Raw genomic sequence first — 26,141 nt, forward strand, 5'->3', positions numbered from 1 at the left:
ATTCATGTTATTTACTATAATGTGAGGCCGTATCTAGGAACGGACCACCAATTTCGAACATCTTGTTCACGAAACATGACCACGAACTTGCGGTCGAGTTGTTTTTAAATTCTATAAAAAACAAACGAAGTCCAAAAATAATGAAACTTGTCAAGATGTCAATATATCATATATGGAGGCTGTGATAAAAAATTGAGGAGGTTTCGCGTAAGTTTGTCACGTACGATGCTTACCACCTCGTCGCCCTCTTCACGAAAACATGAAACTTCTTTGAAGATTCTTCGGTTTGCAAGCATCGTACGTGAGCGAAACCTTCTCAATTTTTTATCACAGCCTCCACATATGATATCATGATATCTTGACAAGTTTCATGATTTTCGGACTTCGTTTGCTTTTTATAGAATTTAAAAATAACTCAACCGCAAGTTTGTGGTCATGTTTCGTGAACAAGATGTTTGAAATTGATGGTCTGTTCCCGGATACGGCCTCACATTATACTAAATAACATGAATATCATTTTTTCATTATTCGAATGACTAGCCGTTATAATTTGAATTATCCAAGAAATTTTAATTAAATGAAATAAATTAAAGAAATATAGAAAAAGTCCGAGAAATGTGCCACATTGAAACATGGAGTACCAGGTATTGTATGAGGACTGCAGAAAAAGTTTGAAGATCAAAAGTGATAAAAAATATGGTTTGCCAAGTGTGAAAAATGACACTCGGCAAAGGAGCCTCTTTGCCGAGTGTCAGAATAAGACACTCGGCAAAGGATTAACGGCGCCTGCCAGCCGTTAACGGAGGCGGCCCTTTGCCGAGTGTCTTATCCTGACACTCGGCAAACCACATCTTTGCCAAGTGTTATTGTTTGCCGAGTGCTCGGCACTCGGCAAACAACCTCTTTACCGAGTGCCAGTTGTTTGCCGAGTGCTTTCTCTCTAGCACTTGACAAATAGCCTCTTTACCGAGTGTCTGATAAAAAACACTCGGCAAAGAAGCCGTCTTCAGTAGTGTATCTGCTAGTTCTGAGTTCAATGAAGAAGTAAACTTTGCACTCGCTATTTTTTATTGCCCATATAGTACTATATGCATGCATAAACTGAAGTTCTCTCAATCTCATTGCTCCTGATCGATGTGTTTAAGATCTCGAAGATTCAAGTGGCCTTCGATCTGTTGCATTAGTTAACCTAATTGTCTTTAATATAGATCGAGCTAACTTGATGAAGACACGTATATAGCATAGTGGTGTCAGCTAAAGCTAATGGAGATCGAGGCCCTGTTTGGTTTTCCCTCGCTGGCTATACTTTAGTCACAGGATGTTTGGTTAATTTGAGTGATTAAAAGAGGCCTTTTAGTCCCTTTTAGTTAGGATGTTTGGCTCTAAAGTGACTAAATGGAACTAAAATGTGAGATTTAGTCCCATTTAGCAACATCCTGATGACTAGTTGGCTAAAGCTTATTTAATCATATTGTTTAGGTGAAAAATGACTAAATAAAACTAGATTTAACTGGCTGAAGTTTAGCAGGAGAAACAAACACTCCCCGTTAATTGGCTGAGACTGGAAGAGTGAAGACACGATCGATGCTGCTGCTGCTGAGAGACCGCATGCGCAGGGGGACCATATATGCATTATTAGTTGTTGTTACTGTATAGAATTGTTGCACCCCCACTATAGCTCGTTGCATGCATGCGTGTGCCAATGTGGCAAAGTGTGTAGGCGCTTGTGTTTATATGTATGTATGATGATGCTTGTAATCTAATCGTCCTTTTTTTTGCGCAGAAAGTTGCTACATAATATATCCTTGTTTTTTTTATTCGCACGGCGCCACTGCTTCCTCATCTGCCTACTATACACCGGCCGTCTGATCTGCAGCGTAGATCGAGGCCATCCAGTGTTCTGGCCGTGGCCTGACGATCAGCTAGCAATATCACAGTGAAGCCTGACTCTCTGCTCTCTAGAAGGTCATGTTCACGTGCCCTTAAATCCGGCTTGATCTGCTTATTTTTTTCATCTGAAACAGTATTTTTCTCTCACAAATTCATCCAGCATTCCTCCAAACCATCCAGATTCCTCCAAAATTCAGACAAGCGGCTTGTTAATTAGTCAAGCTTCTCTTCCTCCCGTTAATCACCAGACTTTAATTTTCCCTCTCCTCAGATGCTGTCATGCATGCGCATGCCCCTACCACTTCCAGTGACGGATCTCCGTCCTGCACTATTTGTTCAGTCCATCTCCGGCCGGTTCCTCCGAATCTGTTGAACTGGCACAGCAAGCATGCATGAGCTGTGGAAGAACGAGCTCCGGCTCTGCAGGGTCCCCCAATCTTTATCTGCAGCTTTCCATTAGCCCCGGACCTCATATACATGGCATGGCTCCCCTCAAAACTAAATAAGAGGTACTGCATCTCTTTTACTGTCAAAACCATTTCTATATCAATTAGTAGGATGTTTAATGAGTACTCCCTCTGTTCAGAAAAAACGCAATTCTAGCTTTGAACCTGGACACGATCTTAGATCCCGTTTGGATTGACTAAAATAAATTACTAGCTGCAACAATAATAAAAAAAACTCTAGCTGATAGATCTATACGACTTAGCTTAGGAGTAGTTTACTTTGAACTATTCAACCATCCAACTTATAAAAAACTATCAACTTATAAAAACATTAGCTGATCCAAATGGGCCATTAATGACTCCATTTCCACGTATGTGCCTACTAGCGTGCTGGGCCAAATACCTTGCCATGTTGTGCAGGAAGTTGAGAACATTTGTTACAGGGAACCGTACAAGAAGAATATATCGCTGTTTTGCACACTTTGATCTACCAATTTTTACTCCACATAACAGGCCTTGATGCTGTGATCACACCTTTGATATTTTTTAATGGTTGTTGTGTCCATTCGGTTCATCAAAGTGACTACTTCATACACCTTGAATGCTTCACTTTCGATTGCTAAATCTTAGCATCCAAGCCAAAGAATTGGCTAACCAATGAGCTGACAATTTATTCCGTTGTGTTTTCCTTCCTAATAGTGAACACAACAAACCACTATTAATTATTAGTGCAAATTGCTATTCTAGCTTGCACCTGCGACAACACACGGGGTACCAGCTAGTTTCACAAAATTTTGAACACACAAGTATTTTGGCATGTGGTACGTTGCTAGTTAGGAGAATCATGCATTGTTTACATGTTCTTTTGGCCGGCGTGTTCTTGATGAGTATTTAATTTTTCACTAAATGTCATAAAATTTTGAACACACAAGTACTAGCATGCATATGTTGCTAGTTAGGAGAATCATGTACGGTTTATTGGCGTGTTCTTGATGACGCCAAGGTAGCTAATTAAGCTTTGGCGTTTAATGCCAGGACGCCGAACTTTGCCAAGCTGCGGGTCTATTTCTGAAAATTGTTTTGCCAGATATGTGAGTTTATAAACAATGTTTGCCAAAAGGCCCATTTGGAGATATAAATACTTCACCGTCCATGCTACTACGTAGCTTCACACCAACACCACGAGACTTCTTCTGCTCTGCCTGATATGTCTCTCTCGGGCTCGGCAGCTTCCATCCTCCTCCATGCCTTCGTCCTCACGACCCTTCTTCTCCTCGCCGACACGGTCTCCACCTGGGCATTTGTCCCGGTGGTCGACCACCGGGACGACGTGAACACGACGATGTTTACCAACGGCTCCTCGTTGACGTCTCCTAAAAGTGCCGAAAACTGGGAGATGTACTACTGCTTCCTCTGCACGGGGCGCCACCCGCTGCTCATTCACTACTGCCCCATCTACTGGGACGAGTGCCACCTCAACTGTTGGGATGCCATTCCCGAGGCACCAGCACCCCCCGCGCCAGTGCCGCCGTCGTCGTCGGTGGGGTCGTCGGCTCACCGCACGGCCACGGTGCAGGGCAAGGAGTGCTACGTCATGAAGCTGTACATGTCCGGCCGCTACGTCATCGTCGAGCGCCTGAGCTGCGATGGCATCGCCGCCTGCTTCCTCACCTGCGGCGGCGGGGAGCTAGACGATCAGAAGGTCGCCATGGGCACCGCCACCACCACGGTGCCGGCGACGATGACGGCCGCAATGCAGCAGGGGAGCTTTGTGCCTTTCGAGCTGTGCAACACGCAGGTCAATGCTCTGCGGGCTCCGCCATCAGCAGGCGTCGTCGTCCCGGCTGGTGGTGCACATTGACGGCCCTAGCTGTCTAGCTCTGCTCTCATGGATGCATGGATGGATGCGTGTCGCGTGTGTGCGATGTCTGCATGCGCGAGTGTCGAACTAGTTGCGTACTCGCGTGCGGTAATCTGTGTGGATTCGGTTTTTATTTCATGAATGTTGTGTCCCTTCGGTTCATTAAAGTGATTGCTACATATATACACCTTGACTGTTTTACATCTGATTGCAAATCTTGACATCCAAACCAAAGAATTGGCGGCTAACCAATTCAAGGGGATGACAATTTATTTAGTTATATTTTTCTTCCTAATATGCTACTTCAAATGCTCCTTGAAAGGCCTTGATGTTGTGACCACACACCTTAGATATTTTTTCGCGCCTGTTGTGTCCCTTCGGTTCATCATCAAAATGTGACTGAGTGTTTCATTCACTTCGAAGTGCTAAATCTTGGCATCGTCCAAGCCAGAGAATTAGCTACCCAATGACCTGACAGTTTGTTTCGTTGTGTTTTCCTTCCTGATATGGTACTTCAACTGTCACTTGATGAGACGACCAACAAGGTGTCAGCCTGGAATAATCATCTCTACTACAAGATAACATTTCAAGACTAATATGGCTTCGCTGATATTTCTGTGCCATCACGAAACTTTAGGTTTTGTCAAAAAAATGTTCAGTCTCCAACCTTTCTTCTCTATATATGTTCAGAACATACATATGTACCTTAGAGGTTTTTATCATCCTTTTGCATATTAATCAACTATGGTACTCACATGCATGCAATGATATACACTATTACTACAAATTGCTATTCTTTCCTGGGTCCGCGGCAATGCGCGGGTATCAACTAGTTTTTCTTTTAAACAAAATGAGCACATAAGTACTGGCATGCATATGTTGCCTGTTAGGAGAATCATGTATCCTTTACATGTTCTTCAGGTCGGCGTGTTCTTGATGAGTATTTAAATTTTCAGTGAATTTCACAAAATTTTGAACACACAAGTATTGGCATGTGTACGTTGCTAGTTAGGAGAATCATATATTGTTTACTTGCTAGTTAGGAGAATCATGTGTTGTTTACTGGCATGTCCTTGATGACGACGCAGAGGTAGCTAAGGTAAATTTGCCAAAATACCCATTTGGAAACATAAATACTTCACCATGCCTGCCACCATGCAGGCATGCATGTAGCATCACACCAACAACACCAAGCCATCTTCTGCTCTGCCTGGCATGTCTCTTTCGACAGCTTCCATACTCCTCCATGCCTTCCTCCTCACCACCCTTCTCCTCGCAACATCCATATCCATCCCGGTGGAACATGGCGACGTGAACACGACGACGACATTTACCAACAGCTCGGCAACGTCGTCCCCTGATGACAAGGAGAACTTTGAGATGTACTTCTGCTTCCTCTGCTCGGGGCGCGACCCGCTGCTGATTCACCACTGCCCCATCTACTGGGACGAGTGCCACCTCATCTGCGACGATGACATGTCCACCTCCACCACCGTCGATGCCGCCGTTCCCATGGCTACTGCGCCCCCCGCACCACCAGTGTCGTCGCCGCTAGGGTCGTCGTCGGCCCACCCCATGGTGCAGGGCGATGACTGCTACGTCATGAAGCTCTACATGTCCGGCCGCTACGTCATCGTCGAACACCGGCCGTGCAAGTACATCGCCTGGTGCTTCCTCACCTGCGGCGGCGGGGAACTGGCCGACCGCCGGAAAGTCGTCATGGGCGGCACTACGACCACAATGCCGGCGACGATCCAGGGGAGCTTTCTGCCTGTCGAGCTATGCGGCACGCAGACGCAGGTCAATGCTCCGTGGGCTCCACCATCAGCAGGAGTCGTCGTCCCAGCTGGTGGTGCACACTGACGGCGCTAGCTGCCTAGCTCCGCTCTTGTGGAGGACGGAGGCGTGCCATGCGTGCGCGGTGTCTGCATGCGGTTTAGGTCACGTACTCGAGTGCGATAATCTGTGTTGATTCAGTTTTTGTTTTTATGGCTGTTATGCTCCTTCGATTCATCAAAACTTGAGTGTTTCACTTCTGATTGCTAAATTTTGGCATCCAAGCCGTTCGTCCGTTCGTCTCTGCGTCTTCTGGCCGCAATCCGTGTCACCGTACCGTTTGCGAAACTTCTTGTGCAGTTGTGCGTGCTGAAGATTGTTCTTGTACTGAAACTCCATGTTTGTGCTGAAAAATGGACCTACCGGCCGCTATGACTGAAACAATATGTGAAATTGATATCTTGCCAAATAGTATTGCTGTGATGGAAACTATATGCCACTCATTCAGATCTATATTTTGTTTGCGTTTGGCATTTGAATTTGAATTTAAAATCCTGAACTATGGATTTTAAATGTTGTTGAATCGTATATGTGGTAGAATTATAAAAGTAAGCTTTGATTTTTTTGATGACGTTGAAATAAAGTTTACACTATACTCCCTCTGTCATGCAATACAGTGCGTTCTAAGACAACCGAAGGGAACACTTAAATGACGCAGGTACCCATAGATTATTCCAATTATAGAGTTTCTCCTTAAATTATGGCTTCTTTTTTAACAAACCTTACCAAATCTAAACATAGTCATTACGTAGAATGCATTGTATTTCAATACAAATTTTAGAAGTCGCAGTGCACTCTATTTTAGGACGGAGAGAGTACGATATATATATGTAAAATGGGAGGTGATATGAAGGAAAGGTAATCTAGGAGACATAATTTTTCTCAATCTGCTGTGTATGGATCTCCTTTGGTTATTACGTGTTTCTTGTTAAGCAGATAAAGCCGAAAGTACATTTTCAAGACCTTGTATCATCGCTTCCTCTATCAAAACAAATTTGCTGGAGTAGCCATCTCATTTAACTAGAAATCATGTTTTTCAAAACCCCCTAATCACTTATAGAGGAATACATTTTTCTTAATCTGAACAGATCTGTAGGCCAGCGAAACCGCTAAAGAAATGTGCAATCTCTTGGCTCTATTCATTGCAGCTAAACCGCCAAAAAAAACATCTGCTTGGCTCTTTACTCTTGGTAGGCGGCCTCCAAGGATTATATCTTTGATGGTTTATCTATTTTTCTTGGCAGTTTTGGATGGCCAAGGTAGTTTCAGATCTTGGTAGTGATAGCAATGAACTCAGTTCATCCCCGCCATATGCAAAAAAAAAAAGGAAAAATCACCAAAAATCATGAATATTTTGCAGAAATTTCATCGAAATTTTTGAAACTTCAACCAAAGAGATATACAATTTTTCTAAAATTTTAGATCTCAACAAAACATTAACATAGTTTATGACTACACATCCAGTGAGTAGAAGAATATGGGACATAAACAACACATCTATTGAATACAGGAATATCCAACATAAACAACACACATGTTAAGTAGAAGAATATGCAACATAAATGATAGAAATATGAGTCTATAGTAATATATTTACAATAAAGCATGTGCATTAACGTAATATGGAATTTTGGATTTTTGTTTCGCCGACCCATGAAATTACCAAAATTCACAAAATATTGACGAAATTTTGAACCATGATTATTACTAAAGGGCACCTCCAATAGTAAGAGTCAAGCACTTACTCTTAGATGCCATCTCATCTGGTATGCCCTACATGTAAGGTGTTATTTATTGATATATTATCTCTCCTATTCAAGAGAGAAATCCAGAGGAGTTATGTCTCATACATTTGGACACGCAAAAAGTGCTCTTCTCCTTAGCTAGCTCAAAGTTTTTTTTACCTCTTTCTTCTTACTAGATATAATACTAACTTAGAACTGGTCATTAGAGGTGTCCTAATATACAATGGGTCTATGATCTGAAATCGTCACATGCCAAGGAGGTCCCAACTTATATATGTAATTAGGGATGAAAACGGACGGAAAAAATCCCGTCCCATCCCTATCCATCTTTGAGTGCCAACTTCTCATATGTGTTCATACTAAATATGATAAAGTATGAGCTGGTTACATGATACTTATAGCTAAAGTCACTTCAACTTCGACGTAGTCTAAGTCATCAATTTAAACTAATTATAAAAAATGACAAGTATATCTACTAGCAAATAAACACCAAAAGAAACTATATGAGATTTAAATAATTCCAAACTAGACATAGTAATGTAGTCGATCATGATTTTAGAAAAACATATCTAAAACCTATGGAGCTAAAACAAAATTCTAAGGTTAAATTAGATTTTTGGGTCCTTAATTTTTAAAACAAGTATTTGGATATTTTTAAAATTTTATTTCCCTATCTTTTTTATAAAATCTATTTGACCTTTATAAAGGATTAACATAGTACAATTTACCTTTCTCGTGGCTGACATGGCAACATGTCATACTAAGTCACCTTGTGAACCACACAGGGAGCTAAACACTCGTTTTTCTAGTTTGATGGAGTAAATCGGACCACAACCATAGATGAGGAGGTTCATTTTTTTTTTCTTTTGTCTTTTTGGTGAATGGTGAGAGCCTAAGTTGGCGGAAAAGAAACCCAGTAGGGCATGGGCCAGCAGCGTACGTGTGTGTTTGGCGGAAAGCCCATTGACAAGCCACCATTTCGGTCTGTCTGAGTTTTCTCGTTGGGCCTAACCTATCGACGTACACACAGACAACCCACTGGCCTGTGCGATGCCTCATATACTAATGCGGCTTCGTGCTTGTGTATGGGGAGAAGAAAAATGTATATTGTGCATCGAGAGAAGAGAAATATGCATCGAAAAGTAAAAATGATAGTTAATTAAGATAAAATTTTAATGTCATAAGGTCAAATATTTTGAGACGGGGGAGTATACTACTTAAGACATGTATATAGAGGTTACCTTGTTCTTGTAAGGACAGTCTCGGTAGAGGTTTTATACGAGTTTCATGAGCATCAAATAAACTGACCTATGGCATATTATTGATATAAAAGTTTTATAGGATGAAATGAGTTTCACAGAGATAAAATTTATTTTCCAACACATAGGAGTCTTTTTTTAGATGTAACACATAGGAGTCTTAGAAACAATAAGATAAAACCCCTCACCGAAATCGTCCTAACTGGATAACTTCTTCAGCTTACCGGGACTGCTCTATGTACCCTGGTTCTGCGCGCGATGTAGTGGTGACCGCGTCGCCCACTCGCTCACGTCCTCGCCTTGGCCGGTTTGCTCACTGCCGCTACGCCACTAGCGCTAGATCTTAGGAGCTCAGTTAGCCGGCACTAGCATATTTTATATATATATATATATATATATATATACACACACTAAATTTTAGACCATTTTAGCTCTCAAGGCATCAAACAATAGACCACTTTAGCTCCTGGGTACCAAATGGAAGGTTTAGAGTAATGTCTAAAGTATTAATCCTCGACTTTATTCCACTTAATTTAGATCGAAGTATCAAAGAGGCGCAATTCTTGCTGTGTTTCACTGACAACGATAGAAGTGACGACTACTTTACTATTGTCATCGTCAATCGTTGAGACTCCACTTTACTATTGGTCAGGGTGTTTCTTGTTTCAACGAAAACTTTTTAGCGAGGATGATAAAAGTGCCGGACGCTAAGTAAAAAACGATTTTTTAGTAACGGGGTGAATTTTTTATAGGGACGGCTGATGATAGAGTCACCCCTACAGTGACATGCTCGGGAGCCCAGACACTAGCCGCTCCTACAAATGAAACAACAGGGGCGGCTGGTGATACGAGCCGCCCCTACAAATGGGTCTGATTTGTAGGGATGACTCACTCACCAGCCGCCTCCGGAGTTGTTATTTGTAGGGGCGGCAAATACCTCCGATTTGTAGGGCGGCTCAATCACCAGCCGTCCCTATAAATGACCCACATATAAAACAACTGCAACACATTCTTTCTTCTCGGGTCACTCACTCCAACCCGTGAAAGAAAGGTGTGGAGGTCTTGGGCACCTCTCAAAAATTGCTCTACTAAGGGGGGAAGGTTTTGGTCTAAAATCCTTTGGTGAAAAGGTTGTAGAAGGTAAGAAAATACTATTCCACACTTTTTTGAAGTTTTAGTGGGTGGTTAGTGAGTAATTAAAGTTTTATTTTTCTCTCTCTTCTATGGTGCTTGAGCTACTTATGAAGCAAATTATACCCAAGTTTTAAATGTACTAGAGTAAATTAGGAAGGGGAACAAGATCAATCCCTTATTTGGTCTATGTTTCTTGATTTTAGTGAACAATTAGTTAGTTTTATGCATGTTTCATGTGCATGTAGATCTAGATCTAGGGTTTGGTTTTTTTATTAATTTTGTTTTTGTAAATTTATGTTTGATAAAATTGGACTAGGGTTTGTATGAAAGATATTGGATAAAGTATAATTGTTGCTAACTGTTGTCTTTGAAATTGTTTATTGTAATCAATAAATATGTATTTTAATTATTTATGGATAAATAGACCATTAATTAATTTTCCTCTACCATGGTGTGTTTGTAACTTTGTATGCTTCATGTAATTATATTAGATTTATATTCATATATATCTAAAGTATATACAATTATTCTCAAGTAATTATTAATTTGATTTATTTTTATATATATCTGAATAAGTAGTACTTTAATGTTTGTTTTGTTGTTATTGTAAAAGATGGAGTACAGGAACTCTTAGATGTATGGTTCGTTAAGGTTTAAGGCAGGTTTTCGTAAAGAGGTGGATAAATTTATTGAAGCCGTAAAGAAGCATGCAACGACATTGATAGAGAATAAGGATACAATTATTTGTCCCTGTAAAGATTGCAAAAACCGTATGTCATGGACAGATGTGACTATCATCAGATCACATTTGATTATGCGAGGATTTATTGAGGACTACATAGTGTGGATTCATCATGGTGAAACGGTTATTGTTAACGACGAGGATGAGGAGGAATATGACGATGAAACCATAGAATCCTTGTCCCAATATTCAGCAGAGCTTGATGCACGAATGGATTTCGAGTTTGGCAATGAACAAGGTGGTGATGCTGGTGGTTGGGATGGTAATGACGAAGGTGGTGCCAATAATGATGGTGGAGCACGTGTCGGGGATGAAGATGATTTGGAGGACATGATTCGAGCCCTTAGACCAGAGATTTTACTAAATAGCCCGAAAGGTCTAGAAAATTTGGAAAGGGTGATAAAAGCATCGAAGGAGACTGTGTACGGTGTTAAAAAGGGCCGTCCGACACATTGAACATTGCTACGTTTTGCGCTCGAGCTGCTCATCCTAAAGGCTAAGTACGGCTGGTTAGACTATAGTTTCAATGATCTATTGCATCTCCTGTCATGGGTGCTGCCACAACCAAACTCAGTTCCCGTCAACACATGCCAAGCGAAGAAGGTCATAAGTCTATTGACAATGGGGGTTGAAAAAATCCATGCATGCCCCAATCACTGTATACTTTTTTATGGCGAAACGTTCAAGTCACTGGATAAATGTCCCCGGTGTGGGACCAACTGGTACAAGAATAATGACCTTTATGGTGGGGACGAAGCCTCCATGGGGAAAACGAGGAATTAGAAGGGTATAAAAAAGGTGGTACAAGAATCTCAGCCCCTAGAGGATACTCCATTAGGCAACGATGCAATGCAGAGAAGAATTTCTGCCTTGGTAATATGGTACCTACCAGTGACCGACCGCTTGAGACGTATCTTCCTAAACCCTAAAGAAGCCGCACTCATAACATGGTGGGATAATGAGCGCAAGGTGGATGGTGATAAGATTGCACATCCGACTGATTGTAGTCAATGGCAAAGGTTTAATTAGAAGCACAAAGAATTCAGCAATGACCCAAGGAATGTACAGTTTGGCTTGAGCACCGATGGAATGAATCCCTTCAATGAGAGGATGAGTGACCACAGCACTTGGCCAGTGATCTTGACCATGTACAACATCCCAACATGGTTGTGTCAGAAGAGAAATTACTGTAACACCTCAGGTGTTTTAAATACTAAAACCTGTCATGTCATCATATGCATTGCAAAGCATTTGGCCTTAGTGAAAACTTTGATATGCACACACTAAAACAAGTTTATATTTATGTTATATGTGTTGTCTTGTATGGTTTGGATCAAGTTCAAAGTTTTGTTTGAATTTGAATTTCCGAAAACCCTGATTTCCAGCGATTTGTTTTACCCCAAAAAAAACTAATTCAAAATCGAAGTACATTTTGGGGTTGAGCCTTAAAGCAAAAGTGTAGAGCTTGTCGAGTTGTACAAAGTTTGTTTTTGGAGTTTTCAAAGTTGTTTAGAAAAATTTGAAGTAATTTGAAAAGGCGTAATTCTTTAAATGTTCCCTTTTTTAATTCAAATTTGCATTTCAAAATGTAGACTGAATTAGGGGGTGGTTATAAAAGTAAAGTTGTAGAACTTTGGATTTTGAACAACTTTTATTTTTGGAGATTTTTGAGTTGTTACATAAATTTGGGAGTTATTTGAGTTTCAAATCGGATGACAATTCTGTAAATATGGTGAACAGTGCTCGCTGCTTAAGCTACATCGCCGGCGACCTTCTTCTGGCTTCCAGTCGTGCCTGTGGCCACCCTCGGCTTCGCGCTGGCGTGGAAAAGGCCCCTTCGTGGCTTCTTCGTGCTTCTGAGCCGAGTTATAAGGCCTGCGTCGCCGTCGTCTTCGCCGTTTTCGTTCCTCTGCTTTTCCCGTCGCCATCGCTCAACTTTGGCGAGCCTGTGTTGTCACCGTAGTGCCTCCATCGTCTCGACAAAGCCAGTCCCAGCTTCGCCTAATCCTTGCGCACCTAGCCAACCAGCCCTGATCGCTTACCGTCACCGAGAAACGCCTCTCGACGCTTTTCTTCCTCACGACCGACAGCGTCACCGTCGCAAGCGCGTCACCGTGGCTAGCGCTCTCCGATGAGCCGTTGCTCTTGCTCAGTGTACCTCCAGCTCCACCTTGTTCTCGTGATGCTCTATGACCGGTTGATTGATTCTTTTATCCACCGTAGCCACCGGAGCACCGTCGTTGCCGTTACTCGCACTGCCGTGGCCACTGTGAACGTCGAACCACGTCTCCATTGCTCCTCCGGCCTTGCTCTCTGCTCAGTCATGATTGGGGTGAGCTACTGGACCTTCCTGTGCCATTTATTTAATTGCTACCGGGCTCCTGTTGCCGGCATAGTGTCGCCGAGCCACCGTGTCCGCCATGGCCGGTGCCGAGCTCGGGTTGTGCCGTAATTGGTGCAAGTAGGGACATTAATAGGTGCGCCTAGTCTTGGTGAACGTGTTGATGTCTTCGCTGTCGCCGTTGGTCTCACCGGCGGCAAGAAATCGTCGGTCAGCGCCATCGCCGCCGTAGTCAAAGCGGGAGGAAGGGGATGACGGGTGGGGTCACCTTGTCAGTGACTCAGCGGTTTGAATATGAGTTTTTCAATTTTCAGAGATGAATGAATAGTGTATGTTTTTGTTATTTTTGTGTAGATTTATTTAGAGCTCCAAAAATTATAAAATTTTTTGTGTGACTTCTCTGTGATGTACATTATTTAGGAAAAATATGAAATATTGATTTTTAGTATTTTTTAATGTGATAAAAATTGCTCAATTAATTAATAAATGAGTTTCCATGATTTTTCTAGGCTTATTTCTTTATTCAAAAATTATGAAAATTGTTTTGCCACTTAGTTATCATGAGATGAATATTTAAAAAAATTTTGAGGTCAATTGGAACAAGTTGATTTATTTCATAATTTGTAATTAAATAATTAATTCATAAAAGCAAATAGTAACCTTTAATGATTTATGTTTTGATTGAATTTTGGATTGAGTGATGACCTTGGGTCATTAGTTGATAATGATTCTTGGCAATGGAATTAAGTGTTACGAAAAGGGTTTAGTTAGTTTGACTTGTAACTGTACCGCGAAGGAAAGTTGTATTCAAGTTGTTAATTTTTGCATCCATCATCGAGCATCATGTTTTATATCTCGCATCATGTTAAACATGGCATTGTTACTATGTGTAGTGAACAAAGGTGAACACGTGGTAGTTAATCAAGTTGCGGAGGAAGTTAATCCATCTGTTGAGGTCGGATCTGATACTTGTGGAACGTCGTAGGAACCTAACTTTTCCGTGAATCAAGGCAAGCCCCGGATGCATTTAACCTACCTTGTGATTTACAAATTGATTTCGCTTTTGCTCTTCTTTACTGCATTGAGTGATTAGGAGTTAAGTGAAAACCTAATTGGTGCATTACCAACCTTGTTTTACCATATCTACCCTGTTACCAATTTTAATTCGTATATGCCTAGTTGTGCTTAGCTATGCTTAGAACGATAAAAGTCAGGTGATTACCTATCATCTGCAAGTTTTAAATGGAACTTTGGTTACTTATGTTATCATGTGATATGGGAATGTGGAATAATAAATCTAGACTGGGCGGACTCGGTGTGTGAGAGCCACAAGACATGGAGGTCTTGTGAGCGGCTTCTTTCCACCTGTGTCGATTAAGGTCTGTCTGTTGTTGAATTGCATGAGGTGAGACTTTGTAGTACTAACCACATACTCCGGTAAGCCTTAACTTGGCAATTCTATTACGAGAATGGCTACTCGCGCACTGGGAGTGGAGAGATGGCGGGAATAGCGTGTACCCACGTGGCAATGGGCTGGATTGGTGGAGTACTGTATTCTCGGGTGGCGTAGACCTGTTCTTGTTTTAGAGGATCCAAGGGTAGGTTGATATATGTAAGTCAGGGACCTACATATGTCGTGTGGTCTGGAATCCCCAGCTGGGTTTTAATCGGTTCGAATCGTCGTTGCTCCTCGGTTATGGAGACTCAACTCACTGTTCATCATCGTAGTTTAATAACTAGAACTTGAGGATGGTTTGAGAAGATGTTGGATATGAAGTTTCATGATCTCAATGCGGATCATGTCAGCTTTGTATATGAATTTTATGAAGTTTTAAATGTTGATATAAAGAATTTTGTTAAAGAGATTTTACGCAAAAAGAACTTTGATTATTGCTAAAGCCATACCTTAAATCCCTGAGCCTGCATTCCTGCGTTATATAAATTTTTATTTCGGTTAAGTCTTGTTGAGTACTTTTGTACTCAGGGTTCGTTGACCCTTGTTGTAGGTGAGCCTCATGAGTAGGTCTGTTGTGGACCGTGCTGCATGACTGTTGTTCAGGTCGATGACGATAAGTGAATGTGTGATCCTTGGGCAGGATACTTATATTGTGTGTTTGTATTATGTTATAATGCCACTCCACTACTATTTGGTTTGTAATAATTATCGAACTTAGTTTGTAAGGTTTAAAATAACTAGTTTGTAAACTAAGTTATCGTAAGACTTCCGCTATTTTACTCTGATGTAGATATTTGAATAAATATTGTAATACTGCAATGACTCTGTAATGGGATCCTGCTCGGAAATCATGGATGATTTAGGGGTTCCCCGAGGACATCCGACAGTCTTCTTAAGTTACCAGGAACATATGCATAGTCATCAGAGGTCGTTAGGACAGTGACAGGTGCATGTGGGTCCTATAATTTAGGAGGTTCTACCACAGAATGGTATTAGAGCGATCGTTACAAGGTCTTTGTTGTATTGTTTTACAAAATTTCAAAATGATTTGGGACAAATATTTATAACATGTTAATTTGGTCCAAATTGCTTCTGGCTTATCTTATTTCATTTTCACCATTCCTTAATTGATTAAAAAGGCTTTGTGTGGTGGAGTAGTAATCTTATTATGCCCTATATAATAACAACTGTTGTTTATGTACTTTATGAACTTTGATGTTTTTGTTCGTAAGAACGATTCATGCATCATGATTAATTCACTTGTTACTTCCTTCACCTCTGAGTCTGGGTTGGGTAGTGAGTCTGGGTTGAGTTGTGTAATCCACTCCTGCTGCTATTGAGACTGTTGTTAGATTGTCTTACTTGGATTAATCTTATTCCCTACAGTATGGCTCATACCAAGATGACACCCCGTAAGTCCGTTGGGCCCAAAGGAGTTCCCAATCATCAACTTGCCCCTAGGAACGATGGTGCTAGCAGTAGCAGCTCTAGGCCTGATTCCTAGGTAGAGATACAGAGGCTTACAGTAGAGTTAGCTCAGGCTACTAGAGATAGGGCTGTGGATGCCATATAGGTAGGAGAATTATAGGATCAATTGAGGCGTCTCACCACCGCTCATAGGAACTGCGAACATATGTTAGTTCGTATGGTGGAAGGAAGGAATGAAGCTTGGCATAGAGAAGATGTAGCTAGAGCTAGAACTCATGAGCTAGAATTTTATGTAGAAGATTTAGAAGAACATAATACTACTTTACATGAAGAAGTTCATAGGCTAAGCAACCTCCTGGATCCAAATCATGAATCCTCAAGCTGATGTAATGGACCCAGGTGTTATCCTTGCCTGATGCTAGTGAATCGGAAGAAGAAGAAGATCTAGAAGAATTAGTGATGATCGATGAAAGTGATAATGAGGGCGGAAATATTTCCGGAATGGATACCGAGCTCGAAGTTTGAAGTGATCGAGGGAAAGAGTAGAGATGTATAATAGTTAGTTCTAGTTAAAGTTAAGTAGTCTTGTTTAGATGCGGTCTTGTGTATAACTTAGTAAACCCTATGTAATGTGTTTTGGAGTAAACTCTTGTTGCAATTCAATAAAGGCTTGTGAGTAAAGTTTGGTTTGTTATGAACAGATGCGTCGTACGCGGGGTTCGCATATTCCTGGTACTTCACAAGATGAAGACGGCATTCCTGATCCGCCACCAGTTCCACCAAATCTAGCTGATGCTATCGCCGCCCTTGTCAATGTGAATATTGAAAATGCTCGATTGCTTCGAGAGATAGCTCAGAGTAATCAGAATATGGTGCAGGGAAACCATGGTCGCAATCATAACAGGCATGAAGCTACATATGTTGATTTCACCGATACAAGACCACCGGTGTTCACCAAGGCAGATGAACCACTGGAGGCTGATGATTGGCTTCGGACTATGGAGCAGAAATTTGATCTTATTCCATGCACGGAGTATCAGAAACCTGCGTTTGCCAGCCCAGCAACTTCGAGGAGCAGCAAGTGCTTGGTGGGCAAACTTAGTGGCTATACAACTAGCTGGCATTCCAATAACTTGGGCTGAGTTCCGTACTACCTTTAGAGCCCACTATATTCTGGAAGGAGTGATGGCTATGAAGCTAGATGAGTTCCTTGCTTTGAAGCAAGGGGATCAAATGGTTATGCAGTATGTGGGAAGATTCAATCACCTGTCACAATATGCATCTGAACATGTCAATATGGATGCCAAGAAGAAGAGGTGGTTTATGAGAGGTCTGAATACCAAGCTGCAGACAATGATGACTACTTGTACCAATGTTACTTATCATGAGGCAGTAAATATTGCAATTGCTTCTGAGGAAAAGTATCAGCAACATAAGGAGATCAAGAAGAAAAAGAGTGGGCAGTCTGGATCCTTTGGTGGAAATCAAAAGAGGCAAAGGATAATCTATCATCCAGTCAACCATTATCGTCCTCCTTATTGTCCGCCGCAGTTCCAAGTCGGACAACAATCAAATGTCCGTCCTGCTACAAATTACCAGAATCCACAACAGACCAATGCTCCTGGTGTCAATGCTCCAACATCCCAGGGTCACAATTATCCATGCTACAATTGTGGAAGGTCCTGGTCATTTCTCCAGGGAATGTCCGTATCCCAAACAGTATAATTCAAATTCTCAGAAGGCCCCTGCCAATCAACAACAGGGTCAAGTACAGAACAAGAACAACAATCAGAATGCTCAGAAGGGCAAAGATGAAAGGAAGACAGGAAGGGTTTTCTATATTCAAGCTAGAGAGATTCCTGAAGGGGAGCCAGTGATGATGGGTATGTTTCCTGTCGCCAATCATCCTGCAGTTATGCTTTTTGATTCTGGGTGCATCTCATTCATTCATCAATAGAACATTTGTCGTGAAGCATGAAATTCCTATTGGGGCAACAAAGGAAAATTTCTTTATACAGTCGCCCGGGGGACATCTGTGTACTAAGGAAATAGGTATACCAGGTACCCATAAACCTGGGTGGGCATATTTTTCCCACTACCATGATTATCCTAAAGGATCAGGATATAGATGTAATTTTGGGGATGAATTGGATGTACCAGCATAAGGCTGTTATAGATGCTTTGAATAGGACTATAAGGGTGAGTTTGCCTAGATAGTAATTCTCAACTTCTCATCCAACTTCCAACCTTAAGAAGATCAGTGGGCAAGGTTTGTGCAACTATCAGTAAAAGAGATTAGAGATATCCCAGTAGTGTGTGAATTTCCTGATGTGTTTCCTGAAGATTTACCCGGTCTACCACCTGATAGGGATGTCCTAGTTTAACATAGAGTTGAAACCTGGAACAAGCTCTGATTTCTCGGAGAGCTTATAGGATGCCACCCAAGGAATTAGCCGAGTTGAAGACTCAGTTACAAGAATTGATTGAGAAGGGGTTTATCCAACCTAGTTCATCACCTTGGGGATGTCCGGCAATTTTTGTGAAAAAGAAAGATGAGACCCTGAGGTTATGTGTTGACTATCGTCCGTTGAATGAAGTGACCATCAAGAATAAGTATCCCTTACCTCGGATAGATTTGCTTTTTGATCAACTGGCCGGTGCCAAAGTTTTCTCCAAGATAGATTTGAGGTCAGGCTATCACCAAATCAAGATTAAGCCTGATGATATTCCCAAAACGGCATTTACCACAAGATATGGATTATATGAATACTTGGTAATGTCTTTTGGTTTGACAAATGCTCTAGCTCATTTCATGTATCTGATGAATTCAGTATTCATGCCTAAGCTAGACAAGTTTGTAGTGGTGTTTATTGATGATATCCTAGTATATTCCAAGAATAAGGAAGAACATGCGGAACATCTTAGAATTGTTCTGACCCATTTGAGAGAACATCAGCTTTATGCCAAGTTCAGCAAGTGTGATTTTTGGCTTAAGGAAGTACAGTTTCTTGGACATGTTTTGTCAGCTGAAGGAGTTGTTGTTGATCCAAGCAAAGTTAAGGATGTGCTTGATTGGAAACCGCCAACCACAGTTCATCAAGTTCGGAGTTTTCTGGGATTGGCGGGGTATTACCGTCGTTTTATTCCAGATTTCTCTAGAGTATCAAAGTCCATAACTGAGTTGTTGAAGAACCAAGTCAAGTTTGTCTGGTCATCTGATTGTGAAGAGGCTTTCCAGACTTTGAAGAGACTGTTGACCACTGCACCAGTATTAGCCCAACCTGATATCGAAAAGCCGTTTGATGTTTATTGTGATGCTTCAGGTATTGGTATTGGATGTGTATTGATGCAAGAAGGCCGAGTCATTGCCTATGCTTCCAGACAACTAAAGCAACATGAAGAACACTATCCGACTCATGATCTAGAATTAGCAGCTGTGGTCCATGCTCTGAAGATTTGGCGGCATTACCTGCTTGGTAATACGTGCCATATTTATACAGACCACAAGAGTTTAAAGTATATCTTTACTCAATCGGATTTGAACATGCGACAAAGAAGATGGTTAGAACTGATTAAAGATTATGACTTGGAGGTACATTATCACCCTGGTAAAGCAAATGTGGTTGCAGATGCCCTCAGTCGAAAAAGTCATTGCAATTGTCTGACAGTAAGAACAATGGGTTTGACTTTATGCCAAGAGATGGAAAAGTTGAGTATAGAGGTAATTCAACAAGGTAGTTTGACCAACATAGTTGTTGAAGCCACTATTCGAGACCAGATTATTGCTGCTCAGAAAGAAAACAAGGGTATAGCCCATATCAAGGAAAGAGTAGGAATGGAAAAGCAGAATGTTTCAGCATAGATGATGAAGGTGTGCTATGGTTCAAGGATCGCCTGGTGGTACCAAAAGTTCCTGAGTTGCGTCAGTCAATTCTTGAAGAGGCACATGCTACTAGGTTATCTATCCATCCGGGAAGCAACAAGATGTACCATGACTTGAAACAAAGATTTTGGTGGACCAAAATGAAGATAGAGATCGCTAGATATATAGCTAAGTGTGATATTTGTCAAAAGGTGAAAGCTATACATTTGAGGTCCGCTGGAGAGTTACAACCATTACCTATTCCTAGCTTGGAAGTGGGAGGATATTAGTATGGATTTTATTGTTGGTCTACCCAAGACATCAAAGGGATTTGACTCAATATGGGTGATTGTAGATCGACTAACCAAGTCAGCACATTTTCTTCCAGTCAAGAGTATATACCCCACTATCCAATATGCCAAGATATATTTAGCAAGAATCATGAGTCTCCATGGAGTACCAAAGACCATTGTGTCCGATAGGGGTACACAGTTTGTCTCTAGCTTTTGGAAACAATTGCATTCTTCATTGGGTACCAAACTACTGTATAGTACAGCTTATCATCCACAGACTGATGGTCAGACTGAAAGAGTCAATCAAGTACTTGAAGATATGTTAAGGTGTTGTGTCCTTAACTATTCCAATAAGTGGGATGAATGCTTACCTTTGGCCTGAATTCTCATACAACAATAGTTATCAGGAAAGCATTAGAATGGCTCCATTTGAAGCACTCTATGGTCGTAGATGCAGAACATCACTGAGTTGGTCTGAACCCGGAGAAAGAAGATTCTTTGGAGTTGACCTTGTGAAAGAAACAGAAGACAAGGTTAGGCAAATACAAAGTAATTTGAAGATAGCTCAGTCCCGACAAAAGAGTTATGCGGATAAAGGACGTAGACCATTGGTGTTTAACAAGGGAGATTTTGTATATCTGAAGGTATCACCAATGAAGGGAGTTACCCATTTTGGTGTTAAAGGCAAGTTGGCACCTCGATATATTGGACCATTTCAAATTTTAGAGAGGTATGGAAAAGTGGCATATCGCTTGAAATTACCAGAACATTTATCAGCTGTACATGATGTGTTCCATGTTTCTCAATTGAAGAAGTGTCTCCGAGTGCCTGAGCAGAATGTTGAGGTTGAAGGAGTAGAACTTGAACCGGATTTGACCTATTCCGAATATCCTATCAGAGTTTTGGATCAGAAAGATCGTGTCACACGAAGGAGAACAATCAAGTTCTACAAGATACAATGGAATCAACATTCAAAGAAGAAGCTACTTGGGAATCTGAAGATTACTTGTTAGAAAAATTTCCAGAGTTTCTTGCGTCAATATAGAATAATGTTAGTCTGCTTTATTGATAAGAATCATGTTTGTAAAGGGACCTCAGCTATTTTATGGACTAGGTTTGGGATGATTTTGGACTGACACATTTCCTTTTCCATTACTTACCCTATGACTTTGAATCTCGGGGCGAGATTTCTTTTAGGGGGAAGGATTGTAACACCTCAGGTGTTTTAAATACTAAAACCTGCCATGTCATCATATGCATTGCAAAGCATTTGGCCTTAGTGAAAACTTTGATATGCACACACTAAAATAAGTTTATATTTATGTTATATGTGTTGTCTTGTATGGTTTGGATCAAGTTCAAAGTTTTGTTTGGATTTAAATTTCCGAAAACCCTGATTTCCAGCGATTTGTTTTACCCCAAAAAAAATCTAATTCAAAATCAAAGTACATTTTGGGGTTGAGCCTTAAAGCAAAAGTGTAGAGCTTGTCGAGTTGTACAAAGTTTGTTTTTGGAGTTTCAAAGTTGTTTAGAAAAATTTGAAGTAATTTGAAAAGGCGTAATTCTTTAAATGTTCCCTTTTGAATCAATTTGCATTTCAAAATTGTAGACTGAATTAGGGGGTGGTTATAAAGAAAAGTTGTAGACCTTTCGATTTTGAACAACTTTTATTTTTGGAGATTTTGAGTTGTTACATAAATTTGGGAGTTATTGAGTTTCAAATTGGATGGCAATTCTGTAAATATGGTGAACAGTGCTCGCCGCTTAAGCTACATCGCCGGCGACCTTCTTCTGGCTTCCAGTCGCACCTGTGGCCGCCTTGGCTTCGGCTAGCATGGGAAAGGCCCCTTCGTGGCTTCTTCGTGCTTCTGAGCCGAGTTATAAGGCCTGCGTCGCCGTCATCTTCGCCGTTTTCGTTCCTCTGCTTTTCCCGTCGCCACCGCTCAACTCCGGCGAGCCCGTGTCGTCGCCGTAGTGCCTCCATCATCTCGGCAAAGCCAGTCCAGCTTCACCTAATCCTTGCGCACCTAGCCAACCAGCCCTGATCGCTTGCCGTCACCGGGAAACGCCTCTCGACGCTTTTCTTCCTTGTGGCCGGCAGCGTCACCGGTGCAAGCGCGTCACCGTGGCCAGCGCTCTCCGGTGAGCCGTTGCTCTTGCTCAGTGTACCTCTAGCTCCGCCTTGTTCCCGTGATGCTCTATGACTGGTTGATTGCTCCTTTTGTCCACCGCAGCCACCGGAGCACCATCGTCGCCGTTACTCGCACCGCCGTGGCCGCTGTGAATGTCGAACCACGTCTCCATTGCTCCTCCGGCCTTGCTCTCTGCTTAGTCGTGATTGGGGTGAGCTGCTAGACCTTCCTGTGCCGTTTATTTAATCGCTACCAGGCTCCTGTCGCTGGCGTAGTGTCGCCGAGCCACCGTGTCCGGCATGGCCGGTGTCGAGCTCGGGTTGTGCCATAATCGGTGCAAGTAGGGATATCAGTAGGTGCGCCTAGTCTTAGTGAACGTGTTGGTGGCTTTGCTGTCGCCGTTGGTCTCACCGGTGGCGAGAAATCGTCGGTCAGCGCCGTCGCCGCCGTAGTCAAAGCGGGAGGAAGGGGATGACGGGTGGGGTCACCTTGTCAGTGACTCAGCGGTTTGAATCTGAGTTTTTCAATTTTCAGAGATGAATGAATAGTGTATGTTTTTGTTATTTTTGTGTAGATTTATTTAGAGCTCCAAAAATTATAAAATTTTTTGTGTGACTTCTCTGTGATGTAAATTATTTAGGAAAAATATGAAATGTTGATTTTCAGTAATTTTTGAATGTGATAAAAATTGCTCAATTAATTAATAAATGAGTTTCCATGATTTTTCTAGGCTTATTTCTTTATCCAAAAATTATGAAAATTATTTTGCCACTTAGTTATCATGAGATGAATATTTACAAAAATTTTGAGGTCAATTGGAACAAGTTGATTTATTTCATAATTTGTAATTAAATAATTATTTCATAAAAGTAAATAGTAACCTTTAATGATTTAGGTTTTGATTGAATTTTGGATTGAGTGATGACCTTGGGTCATTAGTTGATAATGATTCTTGGCAATGGAATTAAGTGTTATGAAAAAGGGTTTAGTTAGTTTGACTTGTAACTGTACCGCGAAGGAAAGTTGTATTCAAGTTGTTAATTTTTGCATCCATCATCGAGCATCATGTTTTATATCTCGCATCATGTTAAACATGGCATTGTTACTACGTGTAGTGAACGAAGGTGAACACGTGGTAGTTAATCAAGTTGTGGAGGAAGTTAATCCGTCTGTTGAGGTCGGATCTGATACTTGTGGAACGATCGTAGGAACCTGACTTTTCCGTGAATCAAGGCAAGCCCCGGATGCATTTAACCTACCTTGTGATTTACAAATTGATTTCGCTTTTGCTCTTCTTTACTGCATTGAGTGATTAGGAGTTAAGTGAAAACCTAATTGGTGCATTACCAACCTTGTTTTTACCATATCTACCCTGTTACCAGTTTTAATTCGTATATGCCTAGTTGTGCTTAGCTATGCTTAGAACGATAAAAGTCAGGTGATTACCTATCATCTATAAGTTTTAAATGGAACTTTGGTTACTTATGTTATCATGTGATATGGGAATGTGGAATAATAAATCTAGACTAGGCGGACTCGGTGTGTGAGAGCCACAAGACATGGAGGTCTTGTGAGCGGCTTCTTTCCGCCTGTGTCGATTAAGGTCCGTCCGTTGTTGAATTGCATGAGGTGAGACTTTGTAGTACTAACCACATACTTCGGTAAGCCTTAACTTGGCAATTCTATTACGAGAATGGCTACTCGCGCACTGGGAGTGGAGAGATGGTGGGAATAGCGTGTACCCACATGGCAATGGGCTGGATTAGTAGAGTACTGTATTCTCGGGTGGCGTGGACCCATTCTTGTTTTAGAGGATCTGAGGGTAGGTTGATATATGTAAGTCGGGGACCTGCATATGTCGTATGGTCTGGAATCCCTAGCTGGGTTTTAATCGGTTTGAATCAGTCGTTGCTCCTCGGTTATGGAGACTCAACTCACTATTCATCATCGTAGTTTAATAACTGGAACTTGAGGATGGTTTGAGAAGATGTTGGATATGAAGTTTCATGATCTCAATGCAGATCATGTCAGCTTTGTATATGAATTTTATGAAGTTTTAAATGTTGATATAAAGAATTTTGTTAAAGAGCTTTTACGCAAAAGAACTTTGATTATTGCTAAAGCCATACCTTGAATCCCTGAGCCTGCATTCCTGCGTTATATAAATTTTTATTTCGGTTAAGTCTTGTTGAGTACTTTTGTACTCAGGGTTTGTTGACCCTTGTTGTAGGTGAGCCTCATGAGCAGGTCTGTTGTGGACCGTGCTGCATGACTGTTGTTCAGGTCGATGACTGATAAGTGAATGTGTGATCCTTGGGCAGGATACTTATATTGTGTGTTTGTATTATGTTATAATGCCACTTCCACTACTACTTATGGTTTGTAATAATTATCGAATTTAGTTTGTAAGGTTTAAAACAACTGGTTGGTAAACTAAGTTATCGTAAGACTTCCGCTATTTTACTCTGATGTAGATATTTGAATAAATGTTGTAATACTGCAATGACTCTGTAATGGGATCCTGCTCGGAAATCGTGGATGATTCGGGGTTCCTCGAGGACACCCAATAGTCTTCTTAAGTTACCAGGAACATATGCATAGTCGTCAGAGGTCATTGGACAGTGACAGGTGCATGTGTGTCCTATAATTTAGGAGGTTCTGCCACAATTACCTTCTCCTCAATATTCTTATTTTTGGCCCTAAACAACCAGGCATTGATATAGACATGTTCCTCAAGCCTTTGTGTAGCACCCGGTTTTAAAGACAAAACCAGATACACACTATATGTGAGCCCAGGAAGTCAAATCTCACATACAGCCACAAATCAGGGTAATATCAAAAGACAATACTCATTACATAACGTATTATTAAAAGGAAAATAACCTCAGAGTATAAGTCAGCGGAAAGTTGACTCCGATCTTCTGGCGAAGACTCCAAAATCCACAGGGACGACTGACTGGTTGACCACAAACCTAACTCCTCCAAACCAGCAATCTGGTACCCATCCGGGATTTTTATCCAATGTATAGAAAAGTAAAGCAAGTGTAAGTACATGTCGTACTTAACAATTATATCATGGGGTTCATGAGGCTCAAAAAGGCTGACACTGGTTTACTGCGATTAGCCTTTGTTTATCATAATTTTAGCAATTGATTGGCAACAAGTTTATCCATAAGCCCATAAACTCATGATCAGGTAAACATGAATAATGTATAGCATAAACAATCAATTATTAACATCATCATTATCCCTTAGTGATCATCTCATCTCTATTCCATAAGGGTCCAAGGTCGCTCGTGACCGTGAGCACGGCTGTTATAACAGTTTTACACTCTGCAGAGTTTGTACACGTTCACTGTGAGTCGTGATTTACCCTTTCGCCCGAGGTGATCAGCCTCTTGACCCACTACCAAGGAAGGTCGGCAGGGTTCACTATGAAGCCTTTTAAAGGTTCGTCTAACAAGTTAGGGCCGCTAAGGTTTTCCCATCAATAAGCATGAACCCCTCTCCAAGTAGTGACTAGCAAGTGCACCTACTTGGCAGACCGAGATCATACCCGTTGGAGCCCCTCTTGCGCCGTAAAGGTAACCACTAACAAGCTAGAAAAGGTCCTCATACTGAGCTAAAGCCAGAGCCATATAGCCCTCACAGCTGTACTGTAAGTCCCGGATGATCACTTACAGATGAGTCCTTAGGGAGAGGAATCTAGAGCATTT

General features: G+C 41.4%; 2 protein-coding genes across 2 annotated transcripts; both read left to right on the forward strand.

Annotated features, from left to right (window-relative positions):
• The first annotated feature begins 3,543 nt into the window (after positions 1–3,543).
• Positions 3,544–4,197, forward strand: LOC136470741 (uncharacterized). The gene has a single exon (XM_066468479.1). It carries the CDS (start codon positions 3,544–3,546, stop codon positions 4,195–4,197), a length of 654 nt encoding a protein of 217 aa, XP_066324576.1.
• A 1,215-nt stretch (positions 4,198–5,412) lies between these two features.
• On the forward strand, positions 5,413–6,060 carry LOC136470742 (uncharacterized). The gene has a single exon (XM_066468480.1). It carries the CDS (start codon positions 5,413–5,415, stop codon positions 6,058–6,060), a length of 648 nt encoding a protein of 215 aa, XP_066324577.1.
• The last annotated feature ends 20,081 nt before the right edge of the window (positions 6,061–26,141 follow it).

The sequence above is a fragment of the Miscanthus floridulus genome, chromosome 8, assembly GCF_019320115.1.
Source record: "Miscanthus floridulus cultivar M001 chromosome 8, ASM1932011v1, whole genome shotgun sequence".
NCBI classification, from domain to species: domain Eukaryota; kingdom Viridiplantae; phylum Streptophyta; class Magnoliopsida; order Poales; family Poaceae; genus Miscanthus; species Miscanthus floridulus.